We start from the raw sequence: 22,207 nt of genomic DNA on the forward strand, positions 1-22,207 counted from the left end.
ATCCTGGAAACTTTCAAAAAGTTGCAATTTAGTCCAAAATTTATCCGCGTCCAAATTTTAAACAGTCTCCGATTGACTCAAACATTTTACCATAAATACTATAAAATATTTCGCGGGCTTTGGTGAAATAATTATTAATTCGGAATTTATATTTTATTTTATATTAAGTTTCTAAGCTTTTCTCTCAAGTCCGGCTAATATGCTTAATAAACATTACTCTAAATTCTAGGTATAATTAAATTAAATCCATTTTAAATTAATTTATCGTAATTTACGACATGTGATACGACTTAATTATCTTAAAATATTCGGGTATTACATAGACCCAGCAACAAAAGCTAAATGTAGACCCAACACACAAACCGGTGAAATAGAAAAAAAGAGCTTTTGCGGTTGATAGGCAAATAGCTATCAGAGCTGAGGTACACAAATTATTGGCCGCTGGCTTCATCAGAAGTGTATATTACCCAAAATGGTTGTCGAATGTGGTGCTCATAAGAAAATCAATGGGGAAGTGAAGACTATGTATAGATTTCACAGATCTTAACCGGGCATGCCCTAGAGACAGCTACCCTCTACCGAACATCGATCAGCTAGTCGACTCAACCAATGGCTACGAAGTCTACTCATTCATAGACGCATCCCAAGGATACCACCGGATACCGATACACAAAGATGATGAAGAAAAAACAAGTTTCATAACCGATGGTGGAACCTACTGCTACAAGCAAATGCCCTTTGGCCTGAAAAATGCCGAAGCAACATACCAACTATTGATGAATTTCGTATTTAAAGACCTGATCGGTCGGAACATGGAAGTTTATGTTGATGCATCATCGTCAAGTTCAAAAAGATATAAGACCACGCAAAAGACCTGGAAGAAGTGTTAGCAAAGCTCAAAAATATAAACTCAAGTTGAACCCTGATAAGTGCGCCTTTGATGTACCGGTAGGAAAGTTCCTGGGCTACCTCATCTCCTAGAAAGGCATTGAAGTGAATCCAAAAAAAAAAACTATCATAGACATGAAGACACCCAAGACAGCCAAAGAGGTTTAGAAACTGAATGGAAGAATCACTGCTCTCGGACGGTTTGTGTCAAATTCGGCAAAACGACGTCTCTCATTCTTCAAAATTTTAAGAAACGTAAAACACTTCGAGTGCAACGAAGAATGCCAAAAATATTTTGAGGAGCTCAAAAAATTCTTATGCTCACCACCCCTGCTTGATCAGCCCAAAGCAGGAGAAATCCTATACTTATACCCAAGTGTCACCAACGAAACAATGGCATCAGCGCTAGTCAAAGAAGAAGAAGGAGAGCAAAAATCGGTATACTACACCAGTAATAATAAAAATATAATTATCTACAAATTCGCGAAATTAGAAAATCTCTCCCGTAAATGCTCAATTAAATCATTACGGAGTGCAATGTGGGCATCTTTATTCATGATTTTTCTATGTTGAGCAAGAAACTGTTGGAACCGAACATGTTCATTTGTTTCCATTTCAACCACTGGTTCCGGTAATTTTGTCGCATTGGTTATCGATGCACTAAGATCACGTTCATCCTCGATTATGATATTGTGCATGATAATGCATGCAATCATTATATCATACAACACAAAACGTGTAGGTCCGGCAACAATTGCAAAACGTGATTGCAAAACGCCAAAAGCATGCTCCATATCTTTTCTACATGTCTCTTGTTTGGTTGCAATTTTTTTTTGGATCACGCAGATCATGGATAGTTTGCAGAATAGTGCTCCATTATTATTGTTATTTGTAATTTTTTATATTATTTATTAAAATATGTTTTTTGTTAATTTCATATATATTATTAATTTATAATATATGCGGTTTTTTAATATTTAAAATTTTATTAGAAATCATATAAAAATATAATAATAAAGATATAAATTTTTAATGTTTGAATATATAATGAGGACATAATTGTATAAATAGAAGTTAATGGGTTAAATTAGTAATTGGTAAACATAAAAAAGTATAAAATAGTTCTTATAGAGATGTGAATAGTAAAACTCAACATGTAGAGTTTACTATTCAAAAACTCTAAAAAATTGAGTTTATAGAGTTGGATTGGAGTAGTTAAACTCTAAATGGTGGGATCCAACTCCTTTTTAGAGTGGGGTTGGAGATACCCTAACACACGATACTAATTCTCAGTTATTTTTTCAGAATTAAATTATTTCAAACACAAAATATAGTGAAAAAATAAGTACAAAATTTTATAATAACTAAAATGATAAAACAATTATAAAAATAAAATCGAAATTACCTTCCATTAATGATAAAAAATTTGATTGTCAATTTTTTATTTTTTAATGATAGCTAATAATATAAAACTAAAACCAAATACTGGTTATCAAGGTGTTTTTCGTTTGAAAGAATATAATTTATGTGTTAGTGTATTACAAATTAAGAGTTCTGCAATCTATATCCTGTACATTAATTCGAAAGCACACAGTTTCTGTAAAATGTCACATTATGATCTCAAAAAGTTCTCATTACTCATAAACTTCTAACTTGCACTCTAATATTAGAAAACGGTCAATTACATTCTATTTCGTATATTCAATATAAAATTGCACTTTAAAACATTATTCTCTTTCCACTTGAAAAACATTTAAAATAAATCTTTCGATTTAACATATATTCCAAAAACAATTTGATGTAATAAATACAACAAACACTTCTTCTTCTCTATAAACTCCAAAAAAAAAATATCTAACACGTATCAATTGTATTAATTTGGTTAAACAAACAACTTCGAATCCGCCGCCTTCTTTTCCAGACCCTTCACCAATTTGAAGCTGCCGCCTCTCGTCTTTCGAAGCAAGGTCTATTTGTTTTCCTCACTTCCATGAGGAAGGCAAGGGTCTTCTCGTCTTCCATGACGAGCAGGTATCCTTTTCTGACTTGAAAGATGAGCGGTGGCGGGTCCGAGGAAGGCGGTGGCGAATTTATAGTCGGAGGCGTTAACTTCTTGGTTTTTAATTTATTAATTTTTTAGTAAAAATAAAAAAAATTATTATATATTTAATTAAAATCTTTACTTGTGATTTATTTGAATTTTAAAAAAATAATAGACTTTTTTGAATTTGTCCTAGTAGAAAAGAATATGAAATTGTTTTTATATTTAATTGTTTTGAATGTTTTCATTCTTATAGTAATAAAATCGTTAAGGATTTTCAATTTATGATAGAATTTGTTAGTGAAGTATTTCCCTAAAGCCATATTTAAATAAAAAATTGTATAGATTAATCATAAAGGTAAAAGAGATGTATGTTTTATTTGAAATAAGTGATCATTAACTGAGTGTTTATTTGTTATGTATTGTCTGTATCTACTTTTGGAGGAATATATTCTTAAGTGTTAAGAATATGAGAGATAAATTCGTCTATACAAGAGATTTAAATAATTTTTCACGATTGATGAGGTCCTACGAATCAGGCATCGCATTATCCCAAAAAGATTGCACCTTTGTTTATTTTCCTGATTAGTAAAGAGTTACTAATGAGTGAAGTTAGTGAGTCTTATGCGACTCGATGGAGATCGAAATAAATATGTGGAACACTTATATGATAAGTTGGTTCAAACAATTGACGTTAGATAATGTTTACATGTAATTTCACTTAAGTCAACATAACATTATCTAGGTTACAATAGTACATATAACCCTTACACTTGTGGTGATACTTATCTCGTGTATGGGTGGTTGAAGTTTGATACTTCTTATCTCTAGATCTTTCATGATCTAGGGTCACAAAATGTATTGGCTTTATTTAGTCATATACAGAGATCAGTGATCAGCCCAAAGAGAATTCATTACCTCGGGTGAAAGCGAGGATAAGATTCTATGTCGTCTAAGTTGTTCTTGATAGAATATCTTTTTGGCCAATGTAATAAGATTATGGAATACTAAGAAAATAATTTCTAAGTATTTAATCTTATTCGATCAAGAATTAGAACTTGAGATGTTTTATATGATCGAGACATTAAGAGTTTGACTAACCATGACTCTTGTCGAGATCAAAATATAATAGAATGGAGGGATTCTAGTGCACGGTAATTGTAACGGTAAAGTTCATCGAATACATTAAGTATTTCATATGTATCAAAGAGCTATGATATGGAGTTGGACGTCACTCATAGTTTATGAGAATTAGTACGGTTAGGGATTACCGAACTAATAAGATATTAAGTGTTAATATCGGTTCTCATTGCCATATAGAAATGTATCTAGTAAGTAAACATATTCCTAGTTATGAGACCTTGATTGACTTATATTAAATCAGTTAAGTGGACCAATTTATTTTATAGAAATGATTTTATTTTGAAACAAGCCGTTCCGGAAAATCGTTTTAAGATGAAGTTTATAAATTACGAGAAAGGTATTACTTAGATGAAATATAACTTCAAGGAGATAATTGGTAATTGTTACTAATTTTAAGGACCATAGTGTAATTTAGACAAAATTGATTGAATAGCCTTTTAATAAGATAAAAGAACTAACGTTGATAATTATTTATATGATAAATAATTTTATTTAATAAATATTTTAACATTAATTAATTAAATAATACTCCCTCTGTCCCACTGTAATTGACAAAATATGGAGTTTTTGGAGTCCCATTCTAATTGACAAAACTAACATAACTATAATTTTCCCTCTTTTATGGAAAAATGATGAATATTTAATGAAAATTTGACTAATATACTAGGGTTAATGACGTTTTTATTTAGAAAATTAAGAAAATTTCTTAAATTATCCCATAATTAGCGTTTTTTCTTAATTTATGCCATTCAGACCGCGGAACACTTAAGCGGTTTGGAGTAAACCGCGGAAGTGTTCCGCGGTCTGCAGACGTGGCTCCATCTGAACGCAGGTAGAGCCACGTCAGCGTAAACCGCGGAACACTTCCGCGGTTTACAGAGGGAATTTATTCCCTCTGTCAGGGAATAAATTCCCTGGCTGAGAAGTTGGCTGCCAGGCAATAAATTCCCTGACTGAGTAGTTGTAGACCGCGGAACATTTCTGCGGTCTACAACTACTATATAAGGGGGAATCCGTTCCCCCTTATCTCTACCCAAATGTTAGAAAGAAAATAATTTTAGAGAGATAGAGATAGAGAGAGAGAAAAAATTGTTAGAGAGATAGAGAGAGAAAAATTTATTAAATCGGGGAATTATTGTGGAGAAGATTTTGCGGAGTCGGTTTTCGTGGTGGAATATTATTTTTCGTGGCGGAATATTATTTTTTGGCGTAGAATATTAATTTTTGGCGGAATTATCGGGTGAGTCTTTTAAATTTATGTTATTTTTAATTATTGAATGTAGTTAGATTTAAATGATGTTTGAAATGTAATTAGATTAAAATAGTGTTTGAAATGTAGTTAGTTAAATAAATATAGTTAGATTTAGTTAATTTTTTAAAAAATATATATTATAAAATAAATTAGATTAATGTGTAAATAAAATTAGAATAATGTGTATAAAATTTATATAAATGTAAAATAGAGTAAATTAAAATTAGAAAATCGAATATATGAAATTTTTAGAATATTTTTATATTAGGTTGGAATTAGTGAAAATATTAAAATTTATGTTTTATATTATATAAATAGATTTGATACTAAAAAATTAAATATAAAAATAGGTATTTGTTTTTAACAGTATTTAGAGAAAATATAATTTTTTTATAACTGTAGATTTGTGAAAAAAGTTAACATAAAATATTCGTATTTACATTTAAATCGGCTAATTATTAAAAATTTGAACTTGACATGTAGAATATTTGAATTATATTTTAAATGAGAGTAACCCTCTTTTTAATGAGCTGCCAGCCCTAAAAATGTAGTTAAAATTATATTTTTTTAATGTAGTAATGACGACAAATGAGCTGCCAGCCCTAAAAAATTATTAGGATGGTACAATATTATCGACTCCGGGTGGAGTTGATTATGTTTCCGGTAAATCAGAATTGGTTGAGCTGACGAGTGTAGTGAATTTTGCACAACTACAAGTCGTAATTAGAAGGATAATTGGGCTGAAGGATGGTGACGAGATAGTGAAGATTTATCTACGAGTGCCTCGGTTCGATGAACATGGAATATTTCAAAAATATGATGGTTTTCCTATGGAGACAGATGTTCATATGCAAGCAATGTGGCGTAATGTTTCGCGGACGCCACAAATGAGGGTACTTGCGTTTTATATTGTGTACAATCCGTTATCTCAAGTACGTGCGGATGGAGACGACTGTGCGGATGTAGACGACTGTGCGGATGTAGACGACTGTGCGGATGTAGACGACTGTGCGGATGTAGACGATGGTGATGATTTTAGTGATGAAGATGAGGAGGAAGAACACTTCTACGGGGCCGTTGCTGATGACAACGAGGATGATGATGATGATGATGACATTGGTGGTGAGAATGGAGATGGCACCCATGGTGAGAATGTCGGTGGTGGGTCGGAACAAAATACAGATCATTTTGAGTCGCGCCTTCCTCATGAGTACACGCATCAGAATGTTGACGACATGTGTGTCAATATGAATCTGTGGCCTAAAGAAAATGCAATATGGGAAGCAGGAAAAGAGTTTGAATTGTGGATGATTTTTAGTTTGAGGTATGCTGTCCAGACATGCGCGGCGAGTTATCACATCGCAGCTAATAAAGAATACAAGAGCAGTCAGACAACTGGTAAAACAATAGTTCTTGTGTGTGTGAACAATGACACTTGCAATTGGAGGTTGCGTGCGTCGCTTTTAAAAGGAGAGACAGACTGGATGATAACAAGATATAACGGCCCCCACCAATGCAGCGGCCAATCAATGAACCAAGACCATTGCAATTTAAGAGCGCGACAGATAGCTGAACACATCGACACGCAATTTCATCTGCAACGTGACATTAGGATTAAAACGCTTCAAGAGGGCATTTTTCAAAAATTGCAAGTTAGGCCCGGATACAAAAAAACATGGTATGCCAAGGAAAAGGCCATTGCAAACAGGTTCGGACAATGGGACGACTCTTTCAAGGAGATTTGCAATTTTATGACGAATGTCACCGTTGCTAATCCCAGGACAGTCTGGCATGCTACCGGTAATTTTTTAAAAATTTCGAGTATTAAAAATATGTTCGATTTAATAATTACTAATAACGGTGTATGCACAGGTACACCAATTGAAAACAATCCATAATTCAGAACTTTCAAGCATATGTTTTGGACTTACGAGCCAGTGGTGAAGGGTTTTCAGTATTGCAAGCCTGTGGTGTACATCGACGGCACCCACACATATGGAAAATACGAAATGACTTTGCTGATTGCTTCTGCAATTGAAGGGAACAATCACATCATGCCGATAGCTTTTGCCATTGTGAAGTCGGAAACTGCCGCATCCTGGAGGTATTTCATGAGGATGTTGAAGAGGTATGTTTTGGGTGAGCGAAAGGTGTGTATCATATCTGATCGCGGCTCCGGTATTATGAGTGCCATGGAGGGGCCTGAGTGGGCGGGTGATACCCACAAGTGGTGTATTAGACACCTAGTGAGCAACTTCCACAACGCCTTCAAGAAAAAATATCTCAAAAAGCTTGCTGAAAAAGCTGGTAATTTTCTTGTCATTTAATATAATACATAAATTTTTGGTTGATGGGAAAATATTGACGGTTTAATCGACGTGTAGGACGCGCATACCAAGAGCATAAAAGAGATCGGTACATGTCATTGATAGAGGCGGATTCACCTGAGGGTTATGCGTATCTTGACCGCCTTGATGTTAGAAAATGGAGCATGAGTGGCGACACGTCTGGAATGCGGCATGGTGTGATGACAACAAACTACGCTGAGTCGGTCAACGCGATGTTAAAGAACATTCGGGGGCTCCCTATCACAGCCATGTTGGAAGCAATATTTAACAAGGTCAACTCCGTATTCATTAAGCATGTGAACGACTACAAAATGTGGTTGGCATCCGGTTTCATGTGGACTCCAGTCTGTGCACACATAATTGAGACTTGGGAAAATAAGTCAAAGACTCATACGGCTTCACAGTTCAACGTGGCACAGAAGGTATTCAATGTCTTGACCCAGTGCGACAATGTAAGACAAAAGGGTGGCAATACACAGCAAGTTCGTCTACTGGACGGGACATGCACCTGTGGAAAATTTCAACAGTGGAAAATTCCGTGCTCCCATGCGATAGCTGCCTGCAACCAATACGGAGAGAACTACCGTGACTACATTTCATGGTATTACAAATGCGAGTATGGAATCTTAGCATGGAGCTCTGTTTCATTTGAACCCTTATGGAATCGAAATCGTTGGATCAATTCCACTGAAATTTCATTTGTTCCTAACAGACAGTGGATGAGGAAGAAGGGTAGGCCGGTTGAGAGTAGGCGTAGGAATGAAATGGACCAGACATTTAGGGACAGGCGGAATAGCAACTACTGTAGAAGATGTCTTACATATGGTCATAACCTTAGTTCATGTCCTTTTAGAGTTCAGTGATGTGAGAATTTCTGTTTCCATTTATCATGTACTAAGGATGTTGTAATTCCATTTGTGTTCTATTAAAATTGAAAATCTGGCAGCTCATTCTATTTTGTGTTTGTTTAGTTATTTAGTTTAAATAACAAACTCTTGTAACACTTTTACTTGACCGTTTAATTGATGAAGTTATTTTTATTTAATTGTTTCATATTATTTGTGAACAAGTGTTTGATATTATTATGATTTAATTGTTTAATAATTTGTATTGAACAAATTGCAGCCATGGCAGCTGCTCACGATCACATGCAGCCGGGTCCTGAAAGACCGGCGCTACTTTTTTTACAGCATGACCATATCTCTCAGGATGTCTGGGATGGCACGGTAACTTACGTTTGCATCTTATTTTTTGTCAACATTTACGTTTGCAACTTAATTAAATTTTTGAACTAACTTAATGTTTATTTTTTTCAGGGATCTGACGAGGGATTTCTGTCACGCACTAGCTGTACGACTAGAAGGAGCGCTGTTCTGCCGTTCGCTAGGTTGGACCACCGTATTCGGTCGATGATCGAGCCTACTGGATTTGCAGGCTGTTTTGCTATGCGTCACTACAGCGTCGACATGCAGCTGATCACAGCCCTTGTGGAGAGGTGGAGGCCGGAGACCCACACTTTTCACTTACCCGGCGGAGAGTGCACGGTTACACTACAGGACGTGGCCATTCAGACCGGACTACCAGTAGACGGTCATGCTGTTACAGAAGGTATTGTACATGATTGGGCTGCAGTGGCAGAGAGGGTTTTGGGGATTCCTGCGGGCAGATATCCTAAAAAGCCTGCAAATTCCACAGTCCGGACTTCTTGGATCCTAGAAAGTCTCCCCGACTTCGGTGCGTTACCAGACCAGGCGACTGACGAGCTTGTCCATCGGTACACACGGGCGTATCTCTTGCTCGCTGTCACAGGATTGTGCTTCACTGACCTCGGTAGTGGGAAGACTTCGTTACGGATTCTTCCACTTTTAGAGGACTTGGCGGCAGTTCGGACCTACAGCTGGGGATCGGCGACACTGGCTTACTTATATCACGAGCTTTTCTCATGTTCGTTGCGGTCTGCAAATCGCCGCAACATGGGCGGGCCGTTGTGGATACTGCAGTTGTGGGCATTGGACCGACTTAGAGTTATTGCTCCCGCTCTTGCCGATCCCACTATTTCACCACATCTACCACTGGGCGACAGGTGTGTTTTACTGTTATTTAATATTTTTTAATTTTATTCTATTTCTTAAATATTGACGGATTAATGTGTTGTTGTTCTTGAATAACAAATGGGGAGGCCGGAGAAACGCCAGCCGTGCGGCTCGACACTCGCTGCCTGACATCCGTGTTCGGCTTGACACATCTCGCTACGAAGATGTAAGAAATTATGTTTCGGTTTTATTATCTCGTATGTTAAATAGCTCATTGTGGGAATGTTTTAATACTAAATGTCTTATATTTTATACATGCAGTTTATCTGGCAGCCGTACACTGATGATATGCTGGACACTATCCCAGCGTATTGTTTAGATGGGCGCGCTTTTTGGCGGGCCATGGTTCCACTTATTTATTTTCATATTGTGGAGTGGCACCAGGCAGACAGAGTTCTGCATCAGTTCGGATTGCAACAGGGTATTCCAGACGTCCCACTTCAGGACCACTCACTACACTCCCTTACCCTGAAGAGCAGCTCATCTTGGATCCAGACACACTCTCACTACATTCGTGTGTGGGACGACCGGCTCCGGTTTGTAATTTCAGGACAGCCCCTCCAGGATCCACCTCATTATCATTCCGAGTATATGGATTGGTTTCGGTATGTCACGCGTCGCTGGATCACACGACAAGGCGCTGAGCTCGGAGCACAGGTATTTTTTTTAAATTATATGTTTTTCAATTAATTAATCAATAAATTGTGGGTTAATTTCCTACTTTTTTTAACGTATTATATCTTTATTTGCAGGCCGATTTTGTGGAGCGTGTACGTAGGGATGCTCCTGTTGACACTGAGCTTTGGCGGTTCGCAGCCAGCACACAGAGAGGCACTAGAGAGGACCGCCGTGATGTTACATCGCCCCCTATCGAGCCTTCTATACCGCCGCATCGACTACCAGTCATACCTGACGCGCCGATAGATCCGACTACACTGCGACATCGACGGCGAGAGCGGCGTCACCCCCCTGCACCGCCTCAGCGTCCGACCGATCCTATGCCTCCCCCAATGGTTTTTCATCCTTTCAGAGGGCATTACTATTACGCGGGGTCCAGCTCTGCACCGCCACCCTTTTCATCGGGTCCTCCTTCTTCTTCTGGCCAGTTTTACGGGGATTCGGCACATCACTATTTTCAGGGGTCGTGTTCATATCCAGTGCCACCAGGACCTTCTTCGCCTTTTGTTCCACCGCCGCCTGCTTATGTACCACCTACGGTGCCTCCTTTTCAGGTGCAGTGGGATCAGCCTACACAGGGTACACAGGACTTTCCAGCTTCACAGGGACTTCCAGAGACACCTGGGACTACAGACTTTCTGTCATATGGTAGCAGTTGGTTAGGTCTAGACAGCATGGAGGCGATGATGTTCCGCCAACAAGAAGAATTTGTTACCCCGCCACCAGCAACGACGAGTACGGCCATTCCCCAGGACCAGCAGGGTGACGACGGAGCCGACGACGAGGACGCCGATGCAGGAGAGGGAGATGGTGATGGTCGCCCAGGTCGACGTTACCTCACCATCAGTACAGGCCGTCGGGCAAACCGTAACAGAAACAACTTGCGCTCGAACCTCCCGGTCACTAGCAGATATGACGATAGGACTCCTAGGTGATTTCTTTTTTGTACTTTGTACATTATTATCTGATGTAGTAATTTTTAGTTTATTAAATATGTTATTGTTATAAAGTATAAATTATATTTGAATATTTGTTAATATAATTATTTTGTAGTATTTTATAAATTTATTTTTGTAGAATGTTAAAAAAATTAACTAATTCAAACGTTTTAAATTTAAAAAATTCAACAATTAAAACGTATAATTTTTTTAACCAAAGATTTTTTCATTTTCAAATAAATAAAATATATTAATATAATTTTTTTTTAAAATGATTGGGATTTCTCCCAATCAGTGCAGCCAGGGAATTAATTCCCTGGCTGCACAAAAGCAAACCGCGTAACACTTACGCGGTTTGCCACGTTGGCAATGCAAACCGCGTAAGAGTTACGCGGTTTGCTTTTGCCTATGTGGCTCCTCCCTGATTGGCCAGCGAGGAGCCACGTAGGCCAGACCGCGGCGCGGAACTGTTCCGCGGTCTATAAAGTATAAAATGGGAATTTAAATTTTTGTGGGCCTAATTTCAGAAATAATTAACAAATAAGTAATTTAATGGTCATTAACCCAATATACTAATAGCATTAATTAGCTCTATTATCAATAGAAGGGTATACAAGTAACTCTTTATTTCATTTATTAGTTTGTATTGGTTATTGTAATTTAGTTATTTTGTCAATTAGAGTGGGACGGAGGGAGTAAGTGTTATTATTTATTAATTATTATATCTATAATTATGGTTAATTAAATAATAAGTGTTATTTATTAATTAATTGATTATTAAATTATTAATAAAAGGTTATTAATAATTAAAGATCTAAGGATTTAATAATTATGAATTAATGATTGAATAAATTCTTATTGGAGATTAAGAAATTACACCAGTCATTTAAATGTCATTTGTCCATACATAATCAAAGGTATATATTATCTTAGTGTATGATTGGATGCACACGATTATATAGGAAATTTACAAGTGTTGTAAATATGGCATTCATAAATAATAAATAAATGGTGAATTATACACATAAAATATTATGTGTCTTAAATTCAACACATATGCAAAATGAGTGTCATTTGTATGGTTAGGTGTTCAATTAAGTTATGTAAAATTGACACATATTTATGTTTCATGTTGCATGAACTTGAGATTTTCTTATAAATAGACTTCCATGAAACTTATAGAAATTAAAACATTCACACAAAATTCAAGTTTATGCAAGTGCTGATAGGTTTGGAAAAATCAAGCAAATTCATTTCTACATGAAGTAGTTTAGTAGTTATAGAGATTTTCATATGCAAGTGTTTCATATTGAATGTGATTCAAGAAAAAGCTCAAAATCAACTTCTATACTTACTACTTGCATAGTCGTCATCATCTACAAGCTATTGAAGGAGTTTAATATAGGTTTGTGTTCTAAGTGTTATAACTCAAAAATTAAAAATTTATTAATTGAATTCTAAAAAAGTTGTAGGAATTTAAATCAAGGAACAAGATCTTTAAGTATCACAAGTTCAAGTTCAAATGAGTTTTCCTTTAAGTATTCCATACAGAAGTCTTCCGAACCGAATTGAAACAAGCCGCAATTGGGTCACAACTCAGGGAGATACGAAACCGCTTGATTCAAATCGGGATCATTTGATCAAAGTCTGGTTTGTGTGTACTAGCTAAAGGCAGCGTATTTTCAACGCTTGAAGAATTGCTTAGGGTCTCAACAAGAGATGGATACACCAACTCTTCTTTTATGTATTTGAATATATTAGCGAGTGATTTATTAGTTGGGTGTTGATGTGATCAACGGTTTTAAGCGGTTTTTGATTTCGAATTGAAATGCACGTTTTTAATCTCGGCCCCACCATGCTCCTTTTCCACCTTTTACATGCTTCCCCTGTGCGAGGAAACTCTTTTCAACAGTGGTATCAGAGCCACTTTATCAATGTTCGAATGCATCTTTAGCTTGTTGATGAATGTTTTTGCATGGTCATGTTTGGTTTGTAATCTATAATTCCCTAGGCTTTAGGTCTTGTTTTCCTTCATATTCTATGTTGTATATTCACCTTAGTATGTCAAAGAGTTGTCATGTAAAAGTGCAGAATCAACGGAACATGAGAAACAAGCGAATTGGGCTAAACGTGCAAAAACCGGTGTGCTGTCAGCAAGGGCTCGCACCCGTGACTCCTAGAAGTCACGCTCGTGACATGGGTCGCGCCTATGATAGTCATGGGTCACGGGGGCGACAAATCTTCTACACGGAATTATGAAAAATGTGATTTTGAGCTTCCGGTGGTTCAGCGATCGAAAGAGGCACTCACGGGTCCTAGGATGCTCCCATGGTACCTAAACAAGCTCAGATTAAAAAAACATCGATTGGAGAATCGATTTGAACATTTTATAATTATTTTCTCATTTCTTGTGGCTAGGAAATGAGATCTTAGTTGAGTTCATGATCATGTGCATGCTTAATTTGCTCATTTTAGATTAGGCGTAGTACCTAAAAAACCTCCGACCTTACAGTCCCTTTTTGATCCTACCCTGACGTTGAAAACTTATCAATTTTATCCTATTTTACATTTTATCATTTCAATTGTATCCCAATTTTTTAATTTTTGTCTTTACTTAAATGATGAAATCATTCAATTAACCATGATTAAAGATAAAATTAAATTCATTTCCATTCAAAAAAGTACAAATAAGTCCTTTTTTTTATAAACTAACTAAAAACTATAATCAAATTAAAACTAATTTAAATTCTTAATTAATTTAACTGAATCTAAATAAATTTTAAACATGTACAATTAATATATGCTATACATGGAGAACATTTTGAAATTTTTTCCAAATGAAAAAGACGTCAATTTAATATTTCAGGGTACAATTGAAATGATAAAATGCGAAATAGGGTAAAATTCAACGTCAGGGTAGGATCGAAAAGGGGTTACATGATCGGTTTTTTTAAGGTATTAGGCCTTTAGATTATATATGTGATATACAATGATGCATGCTAAAATGAACTTATGTGTTTAAGTGAGACCTTTAAAATGACCTAAAAATCTTCCAAACAAAAAGATTAAGTTTAATAGTAGATCTTTAGATGATAATCTAGAATCTCTATTGAAGCAGTAAACTAACATGCTTTGAGTTATAATCTTGTCAAGTATGGATACATAGGGGTGAGGTGATATCGTTACAAGGTTGTTGTTGAGTTTATTGTTAATCATGATATGTTGCAGGTGTAGTCTATATAATATATGACGAGAAAGGAAATTAGGTGTGTCTGAGTCGTATATTATTCAAATTGATGCATCTTAGCTGATTAAATGGGTTGAATTTAGCTAATGCGAAAATGCAAGAATAGCATTAAGCACTTGAGGATCGTAACATTAGGAGTCGGGAATATTGAATCTCACAAAGACTTGTGATGAACAAGTGTTTGATCACTTATATATAGTTATGATCCCAAAAAAAGAGGGAAAAACTAACACTATAAGAACCCAATAATCTATTAGAAATTGAGGTAGATTTCGGTTTCATATTTTGAAAATATATGCTTTGAAAAATTAATAAATGACATTTTTGATTAAAGACCTAATCATAAATAATACTACAACTTCATAACTAACTTAATCTCACTGTCTTTGATAATTTACAAAATAATGGAATCACTAATTTGTAACTTATATCAAAATAGCTTTATGGGAATGAACTTACTGGATAAATTGTCTTTGGAACTTGCTGAATTTAAACGAATTTTGTTGTGCTCTATGTGAATTGTTACATAGAAGAGGGCATTGAATTATGTACTTGACATCTTAACAGTTCTCGGGTTCGTGCCTTGATATTGTCTTCGATAAATGATAATTATTAGTTACTATATGAAACGTTTAAAATGCTAGTGAAATCTTTCATCATATTCTCAAGATTCATGGAAATGACATTCATAAGGCTCAATATGAGATATTGAAGCATTTGATTTTCATGAGAATAGAGGATGAAAAGGATACTAAGGATCATGTAGATGTAATGAAATTATCTTTCGGAATGTTAGATTGTCTAGACGTCTCGATTGATATTCAACAGCAACTTGATATAGTAATCCAATTGGTTCCTTCTTCGTTCAATGAATTTATGAAGGAACACGTTATGGATAACACTAGATGTTCGTACGAGATACTAACCAGAATTTTAAAATATGCTCAATCAATGGATAAAATTCGTCGTATGCGTATTTCAAATAAAAGTAATGAGCCATTTATGCGAAAGTGTGTCCATAAAAAGCATCATACGAAAGATGAGATGGATATCATTAGGAGGTAATCATTTATGAATCTTTTTCGGTTGATAGACTTGGTATGTGATACCGATCCTAAATCTTGTGCGTATTGTAGGTATGAAGATTATAAGAATAAAGTCTTAATCTGAGCTCGAAAGAACGAAAAACAAGTGCTATATTGTCTCTATATCTTTTATAGTATATTCTTGTGGTCTTTTTAATAATTGTTTTTCTTTAAAATTGTATATTCGAAACACGGTCTACTTTTATGGTATATAAGTTTTATGTATGAAGTTTATTTAAAGTACGATTTCTCAAAATCCGAAATAGATATAAATAAAAGTATGTGTGTTTATACAAATATATATTTTTGAAAAAGAAGTCACACAATTAATTATACAAGAGTTAATCCCAATAAAATATCAAGCGTTTGTGTTTTGTCAGTTATAATCAAAACTTTCAAAATCGATTAATTTATTCCATTTTAAGATATTTGAAATATTTTTTAGCCGTTCGTGAACCAAACCGAAAAATTATCATTTGTGAAGGGGCTAAACTAACCGATTTCGAATGATATGAGATATTTAAAACCTTTTCTAGCCAAATTAATTAAAATTGGCTAGTTTAATTTAGGCTTAATTCCTTAAAAAACCAACACCTTGTACTTTTTTTTCGTTTATATCCTGACCTTATAAAAACACTATTTGTACCCAATTTTAAGGTTTTAAGATACATCCCTAACAAAAACATTAAATTGTACTCTTTTCATTTGGAAAAAGGTTTATATCATACTTTTTTCCATTTTAAAAAATACAAACAAGTCGTTCAACTTAAAAATATTCAAATACATCCGATGAAAAGTAACGGCGGCGACGGCTCCGAATTTTTTTTAAAAAATTGTTGTTTTTTTTAAAAGATAGTATTATTGTTATTATTAATAACATTAATATCTAATAGAAAAAGGGTCAGTTAAGCTCCTAACGTATGTTCTATAGGTCAAGTAAGCCACTAACGTCCGAAAAAGTGCAATTAAACCCCTAACGTTTTCATATTGTATCATATAAACCCTTTTACTTAACACTGTTTAAAACCTAAGCCAATTCCGTTATTTTTTTCCAAGGTGGCTTATTTAGTGCCCACGTGGAATCATTTTTTCCCCCAGTTTGAAACTCAAAATCAACTCTTATCAAAATAGAATTGTATTTTAATTTACAATTCAGTAATAACCCCACTACTTCGTTTTTCTTTCTCCATCATCCGCCACCAATTTCTCCATCTCGGCCACCAAAAATCCAGAAGTTGCATGTACCCTTAGCTTCATCCACACTCTGTGAGCCACTCATCCTCGCCAATATAGCAAACAACATTCTACCAAAAACATTACGCTAGCATCTCAAAACGACAATCGAGCTCTTAAAAGCTAACGAGGGCAACCATTTCTCCAGCATAAATTGAAGCCATGTTTGATATCTCTAGCACAAATTCAACGTATTTGAGAATGTAGTCCTTACTAATCCAGCAAAAAATCCAACGGATGCAAAAATTGGTACCCTTATGCATGGCGGTGCAGAGTTTGTTCATGAGAGTAAAGGCGCCATAATTTCCGGCACTTCTACCCTAAATCTCCATCCAGCGTAAAATTAGAGAAAATGTCGCATAATCTGAAGTTAAAGGTGCGAAATCTAATAACAAAATTCTCAAATCGAGACACTTACAATCTCGCGGCGATAGAGCTAGAAACAATCCCTAAACCGTTAGTACGGAGACAGTGTCTCTGTTTAATCTCTACGATGTATTGCCATTTTAACGGAGCATAAAGTGAACGCGCAGGCTGACACCAGATCCGGATATTGGGAAGTTAGGGAAGGCGATGGTGACGAAGATGGAGAGGCCGTTAAAGAGGGAGGGGGTTTCTTTCAATTTAGAGAAATTAAATAAAAAGGGGTACGATATTCTAAAAAAAAAAGTAGGTTGGGTTTTAAATGGTGTGTCAACAATAATTGATTAACATGTCACTATTAAATGAGCCACCTTGGAAAAAAATAGACGGAGTTGGCTTTGGTTTTAAACGGTGTTAAGTGAAAGGGCTTATATGATATGATTTGAAAACATTAGAGGCTTACTTGCACCTTTCCAAATGTTAGTGTCCTACTTGATTTATAGGCCAAACATTAGGGGCTTAACTGACATTCTTTCCATATCTAATTAATATATAGGTTAAGAATGAAGTATTGCTTTAAACTCTTTTCCAAATAAAAAAGTACAATTAAATGTTTTTTGGTAGGGATGAAACTTAAAAATCCAAAATTGGGTATTTTATAACGTCAAGATACAGACAAAAAAAAAATAGAAGGTGGATTATTTTTAAGGAATTAAGCCTTTAGTTTATTAACGGATAGCACATTTTTTGATTTAATTCACGAATGACTTGAAAATGTTTCAAGTATCTCAAAATGTACTAAAATAGTCGATTTTAAAAGATTTATTTATAACGGATAAAATTTGCAAATGTTTGTTATTTTATATATAAAAATAAAATATCCGGCACGAATAAATTTAAAAATGAAATCTTTTATATAAATTTAAAAATTACAATTAATATATTAATCGATTTCTCAAAAATTAACAGAAATCCCGTTTCAATTCATGCATACGAAGGCCCGTTAGCGAGCCGTCTTCTAGCTGTTAGCTGTACGGTCATCACCTGAACTCGAAGAAGAAATGGAGTGCGCCGCGAAGGGAGGCGGAACCCGGTGCACAGGTCCGCCTACAAGACCATGTGCTCGTTGTGGTGCTGTTGCTTACTGCTCCGTCTCTCACCGGGTCAGTCAATTTTGATCCATTTAATAACTATTGAATTGAATAATTTATTTGGTTTTAATGGAAGTAGATTTCACATTGGAGTGAGCATAAAAACGAATGTGAAAGACTAGAGGAGCAAATGATGCGTATTGATGAACTGAATGATTTCCCTTTCACCTTCTCTACTCCTTCTCAGGTACTTCCCCAATTTTTATCCCTTCATTCCGTTTCGAAATCGAGTCGAACATTTGGCGTTTCGGACACGAAACTTCATTTTTAATATAGGAAACTGTAAAATAACAATGTTTCGCCGTGTACATGTCCAAGTGTCTCGTTTCTCCATGTCGGTGTGCTGCCTAGCATTTCATCTGCTTCATTTCATTAATTGTGCTTTTAATAATATAGCAAGAGAGCAGGTGTTTGTTCTTTAGCAAAATAGAAATTCATAGGTTGGGGATGTGGATGTGTGAATGTAGCTGTGGTGCTTCACTTGATTACTCTGATTGTTTAAGGTTAGATTATTTATTGTCACATTTTACTGTGATTTTTTCGATTAAATTACTAATTGTTTGTTTGAATTCATTATCGTTAACATTGGCTGTGTTTTCTCTATGCGGTTGACAGGTCGAAGGACGAAGGCTGGAATCTTTCCACTGATATGTGCCCTTGTCGGGGTATCGTCTTATGTTTCCAGCTTTTGGTTATTTTACTTTTACCTTATATCTTTTTTTGTTATTTTGAACGACGGATAAAGTATTGTGTAGTCTAATGCAGGGCCTGTTTCTGCAATTCCAAAGCATTTAACTAGCTGGATGGATTACTATGAGTGGAGAGGCATCCCACTACATTCACCTGTTGCTTTGCTTCTTCACTGGGTATGAATTTATATTCGAAGTAGAATATGCATTAGAAGACTCGTAGAGGTCAGAGAACATTAGAACCATTAAAGGTAGGACCTGGAATAATCAAATTATAGATGACATCGAGTCCTTATTTTTCTTTGCCGGATTTCTCAATTTTCTAGATGGACTTTAATATTGACTCAAGAACTTTGTTCAACTTTTAGGATATGCTAGTTTTGAAATCTTTCTGCAAACTAGCCAAAATCTGAGTGCTCATTAATCATAGTGGTAAATATAAATTTTTCACATACGAAAAGTTCTACTTCACCAAACTATATCACTGGGTCTGAATTACATCCTCAACAAAATGCCACAGTAGCATGTAATGTAGCTTATCCTAGTGGTGTTTGCATCTCAGCCGCTTATGATTTACTACGCAACTCAAATTGCTCATATGAGAAACTCAACTTCCGAAAGCTGCAACAAATTGTGCATACACTATCTTGGTAAGTGTCGCAACTTGGAAGCTTGTTGACTTTTAGAACTGATTAATCTAGCTTAGACCTTTTCATGCTCTCTGTTTCCTTCTGTTAATTATGATTTCTTGGTGCTTAAAATTTTTAGATGCCTCGTCCAATCCCGACCTGAAAATAGAATCAGTTTATGGTTACGTTATGAAGAAATTGTTTTGTGTACATGTACTTGATACTTGATAGTCAGTGAAGCATACAATTTTATAATCAGCTTAATAACCATGGCAGAAGCAAAATGTTTACTATTTTTAAATCAGATTATCTGTATTGTAGTATTATGCATCAGAAAGTAGTATTTTGTAGTTTGTATGGAGCAATAAAAGTGAAAAAAGGAAGAATTGTCATTTAGCTCCTTAAATTGAGGGGTAAATCGTATAGGTGCTGAGTTCTTGCATTTTTGTGTCGGTTATTGCTGTCATAGCTGTAGAGTATAATGTTGTTTGTCTCTTTCATATACTTACTTAAAATCACTTGTTTGGAGTAGCATGGTCTTATTATGTTCTTTGGATTTGAATTTCTGATATGCAAGGGCCTGAAAAAGAGCTCCTACAACTGGCCGTCTTTGGGGAGTTGCATGCACTTTTTCCTGGTGTAAATGTGCATCTAGAACTCATTGGACCTGCGATTCCAGAAAATAGGTTAGTCCATCACTTGATAGTAAACGAAGCTCAATTCTCACTGAGGATTTATTTCATTCCTTTTTCTGTTTGTTTGTTTATCTATTGTGATTTAGACCTTTATTTCCTCCTTTTCTTATCCTTGAGTAGGGATGGCCAGAAGATTGATCTATGCAGTTATGCTTGTTGCTTGGATAGAGACTGCAATTGCATTTGCAGGTCCTCAAGCAAAACTATGAATGGGAGTGCTGGTGCTGATAATTCTTCAAAGGTGACGTTACAGCTTCGTAGAGGATTTTACCATGACTGTTACCAAGATTTAGGAGAGGTCTCTTCTTTGTATTTGTGTTGAGAATTTATGTCAGAAGCTGTTTTCTGCGCTGGTTTGTCCTTGGTGCTGACGTGCGTTTTGGGCAGGGTTCATTTCCTGATTTAGTCATTGCTCCAAATGCTGGCATTGCTGCTTATCCAAGTTGGTTACCTACTCTTGTATGTTTCTGATTCTGCATATAGTAAGCCTACTTAAACTGTTGTCATTTTTTCATTTCTCTTTTGATGAACTGATTTATTTATTGCGTCTTCGCTATTTACTTTGTGATGATTACTTCGATGGACATGCCAGAAGCTGATTTATGAGAATGGCGCCCCTGCTGTTTTTTCTGATTATTGTGAAGAGGCTTGTCACCTAGCAGCGAGCTGCATAACTAGTGTAACTGGGCGTCCTCTCTCCCTTCCGGTGCGTTTGCAATATACATGTTTTGTTTCCAAGAATTTTCGTTTAACAAATTCAGTTGAAATTGCTGCTTAGCTTCATTGAATTTGGAGCTTAATTATTCTCTCTGCTTTGTAGATTGAAATAAATCCTTTCAGGCAGCCAATAATGGTGGAAGACAGTGCTCTGCTTCTACCCTGCTATTCAAATTGCTTTATATTTGGGATGTGAGCTGGAAATGTTTTTGAGGGTTAGAAATTTGTGTAAACTGAAGGCCTTGGTTGCTGTTCTGCATTTGGACGAGTTCATTGACAGAGAAGCGTGTCGCACTTGCATGAACCAGAACCCTTATCACGTAAATGAATTGCATACCGTCTTCGGGTTACAAAATTCATGAGAATTAATCGAGATGACTGAAAATCACACAGTAATTTTTCTGAATACGAAGGCTCGGCAAAGATCACCATTTGCTGTATATCTAGAAAATGGGGATGTACCTGATCCCCATGAAATTTGGCCAAAAATTCAAGAAGCTTTCTACCAGGCTAAGTTGGATTTTGGGTAAACCGTAAAAGCATGACATATCAATAGTATTGTGATGGTTAATAAAAGGCTAAACCCATCTAGAGGCCCTTGTACTATATCATTTTTGTTCAAAAAGTCCCTGTACTATTTTTTTGTTCTTCAAGTCCCTCTACTTACATAATTTTTGATTTTCAGGTCCTTTTTTAGTTTTTTCCAGTCCCTCTACTTACAATTTTTTTGTTCCTCCAGTCCCTCAAAAGGACCTGAAAATCGGAATTTTGTCAAGTACAGGGACCTGAAGAACAAAAAAATAGTAAAAGGGCTTTTTAAATAAAAATGATATAGTACAAGGGCCTCTACATGGGTTTAGCCTTAATAAAAGCTATGTGAGAACTGAGAACTAATTTTACAGCTATAGATTTGAGATTTTCATTAAAGGTTTTGTTGATCATATAAACTTTTTTTTGTTTTAAGAAATTGTTGTTTTTTTTTTTATATCAAGACATCAATTTGATATTAGTTGTTAT

General features: G+C 35.5%; 3 protein-coding genes across 6 annotated transcripts; all 3 read left to right on the forward strand.

The window, feature by feature from the left end:
• The first annotated feature begins 6,991 nt into the window (after positions 1–6,991).
• Positions 6,992–9,526, forward strand: LOC126686137 (uncharacterized). 2 transcript variants are annotated; one of them, XM_050380169.2, is made up of 4 exons: positions 6,992–7,124; positions 7,197–7,631; positions 7,709–8,288; positions 8,989–9,526. In XM_050380169.2, exons 2-4 carry the CDS (start codon positions 7,241–7,243, stop codon positions 9,083–9,085), a joined length of 1,068 nt encoding a protein of 355 aa, XP_050236126.1. In that variant the 5' UTR covers positions 6,992–7,124; positions 7,197–7,240; the 3' UTR covers positions 9,086–9,526. The 2 variants fall into 2 exon arrangements, 1 of the variants encoding a protein (XP_050236126.1); XR_008790910.1 differs by lacking the exons at positions 6,992–7,124; positions 7,197–7,631; positions 7,709–8,288 and adding an exon at positions 8,767–8,898 and having other exon boundaries at positions 8,989–9,080.
• Positions 9,527–10,107: 581 nt separating this feature from the next.
• LOC130015695 (serine/threonine-protein phosphatase 7 long form homolog) lies at positions 10,108–11,410 on the forward strand. Its single transcript, XM_056106351.1, has 2 exons — positions 10,108–10,422; positions 10,518–11,410. The coding sequence occupies exons 1-2, from the start codon at positions 10,108–10,110 to the stop codon at positions 11,376–11,378; spliced, it is 1,176 nt and encodes a 391-aa protein (XP_055962326.1). The 3' UTR covers positions 11,379–11,410.
• A 6,858-nt stretch (positions 11,411–18,268) lies between these two features.
• On the forward strand, positions 18,269–21,838 carry LOC126686251 (uncharacterized). 3 transcript variants are annotated; one of them, XM_050380295.2, is made up of 11 exons: positions 18,269–18,472; positions 18,540–18,647; positions 18,857–18,963; positions 19,076–19,125; positions 19,226–19,326; positions 19,712–19,799; positions 20,356–20,464; positions 20,594–20,714; positions 20,861–20,932; positions 21,066–21,179; positions 21,294–21,838. In XM_050380295.2, the coding sequence occupies exons 1-11, from the start codon at positions 18,371–18,373 to the stop codon at positions 21,384–21,386; spliced, it is 1,065 nt and encodes a 354-aa protein (XP_050236252.1). In that variant the 5' UTR covers positions 18,269–18,370; the 3' UTR covers positions 21,387–21,838. The 3 variants fall into 3 exon arrangements, with proteins under 3 accessions (XP_050236252.1, XP_050236253.1, XP_050236251.1); XM_050380294.2 differs by having other exon boundaries at positions 18,270–18,472; positions 20,594–20,771; XM_050380296.2 differs by lacking the exon at positions 21,294–21,838 and having other exon boundaries at positions 20,594–20,771; positions 20,861–20,955.
• The last annotated feature ends 369 nt before the right edge of the window (positions 21,839–22,207 follow it).

Source organism: Mercurialis annua, linkage group LG6 (assembly GCF_937616625.2).
Source record: "Mercurialis annua linkage group LG6, ddMerAnnu1.2, whole genome shotgun sequence".
NCBI lineage: Eukaryota > Viridiplantae > Streptophyta > Magnoliopsida > Malpighiales > Euphorbiaceae > Mercurialis > Mercurialis annua.

Coding starts and splice junctions, on each gene's coding strand:
- LOC130015695 (XM_056106351.1), top strand. CDS start 10,108: ATGGTTCCACTTATTTATTTTCATATTGTGGAGTGGCACCAGGCAGAC. Junction 10,423..10,517: donor GCGCTGAGCTCGGAGCACAG/GTATTTTTTTTA, acceptor CTTTATTTGCAG/GCCGATTTTGTGGAGCGTGT.
- LOC126686137 (XM_050380169.2), top strand. CDS start 7,241: ATGTTTTGGACTTACGAGCCAGTGGTGAAGGGTTTTCAGTATTGCAAG. Junction 7,632..7,708: donor AAAGCTTGCTGAAAAAGCTG/GTAATTTTCTTG, acceptor ATCGACGTGTAG/GACGCGCATACCAAGAGCAT. Junction 8,289..8,988: donor TCATGGTATTACAAATGCGA/GTATGGAATCTT, acceptor TATTTTTTTCAG/GGATCTGACGAGGGATTTCT.
- LOC126686251 (XM_050380294.2), top strand. CDS start 18,371: ATGGAGTGCGCCGCGAAGGGAGGCGGAACCCGGTGCACAGGTCCGCCT. Junction 20,772..20,860: donor GTTACCAAGATTTAGGAGAG/GTCTCTTCTTTG, acceptor CGTTTTGGGCAG/GGTTCATTTCCTGATTTAGT. Junction 21,180..21,293: donor GGCGTCCTCTCTCCCTTCCG/GTGCGTTTGCAA, acceptor TCTGCTTTGTAG/ATTGAAATAAATCCTTTCAG.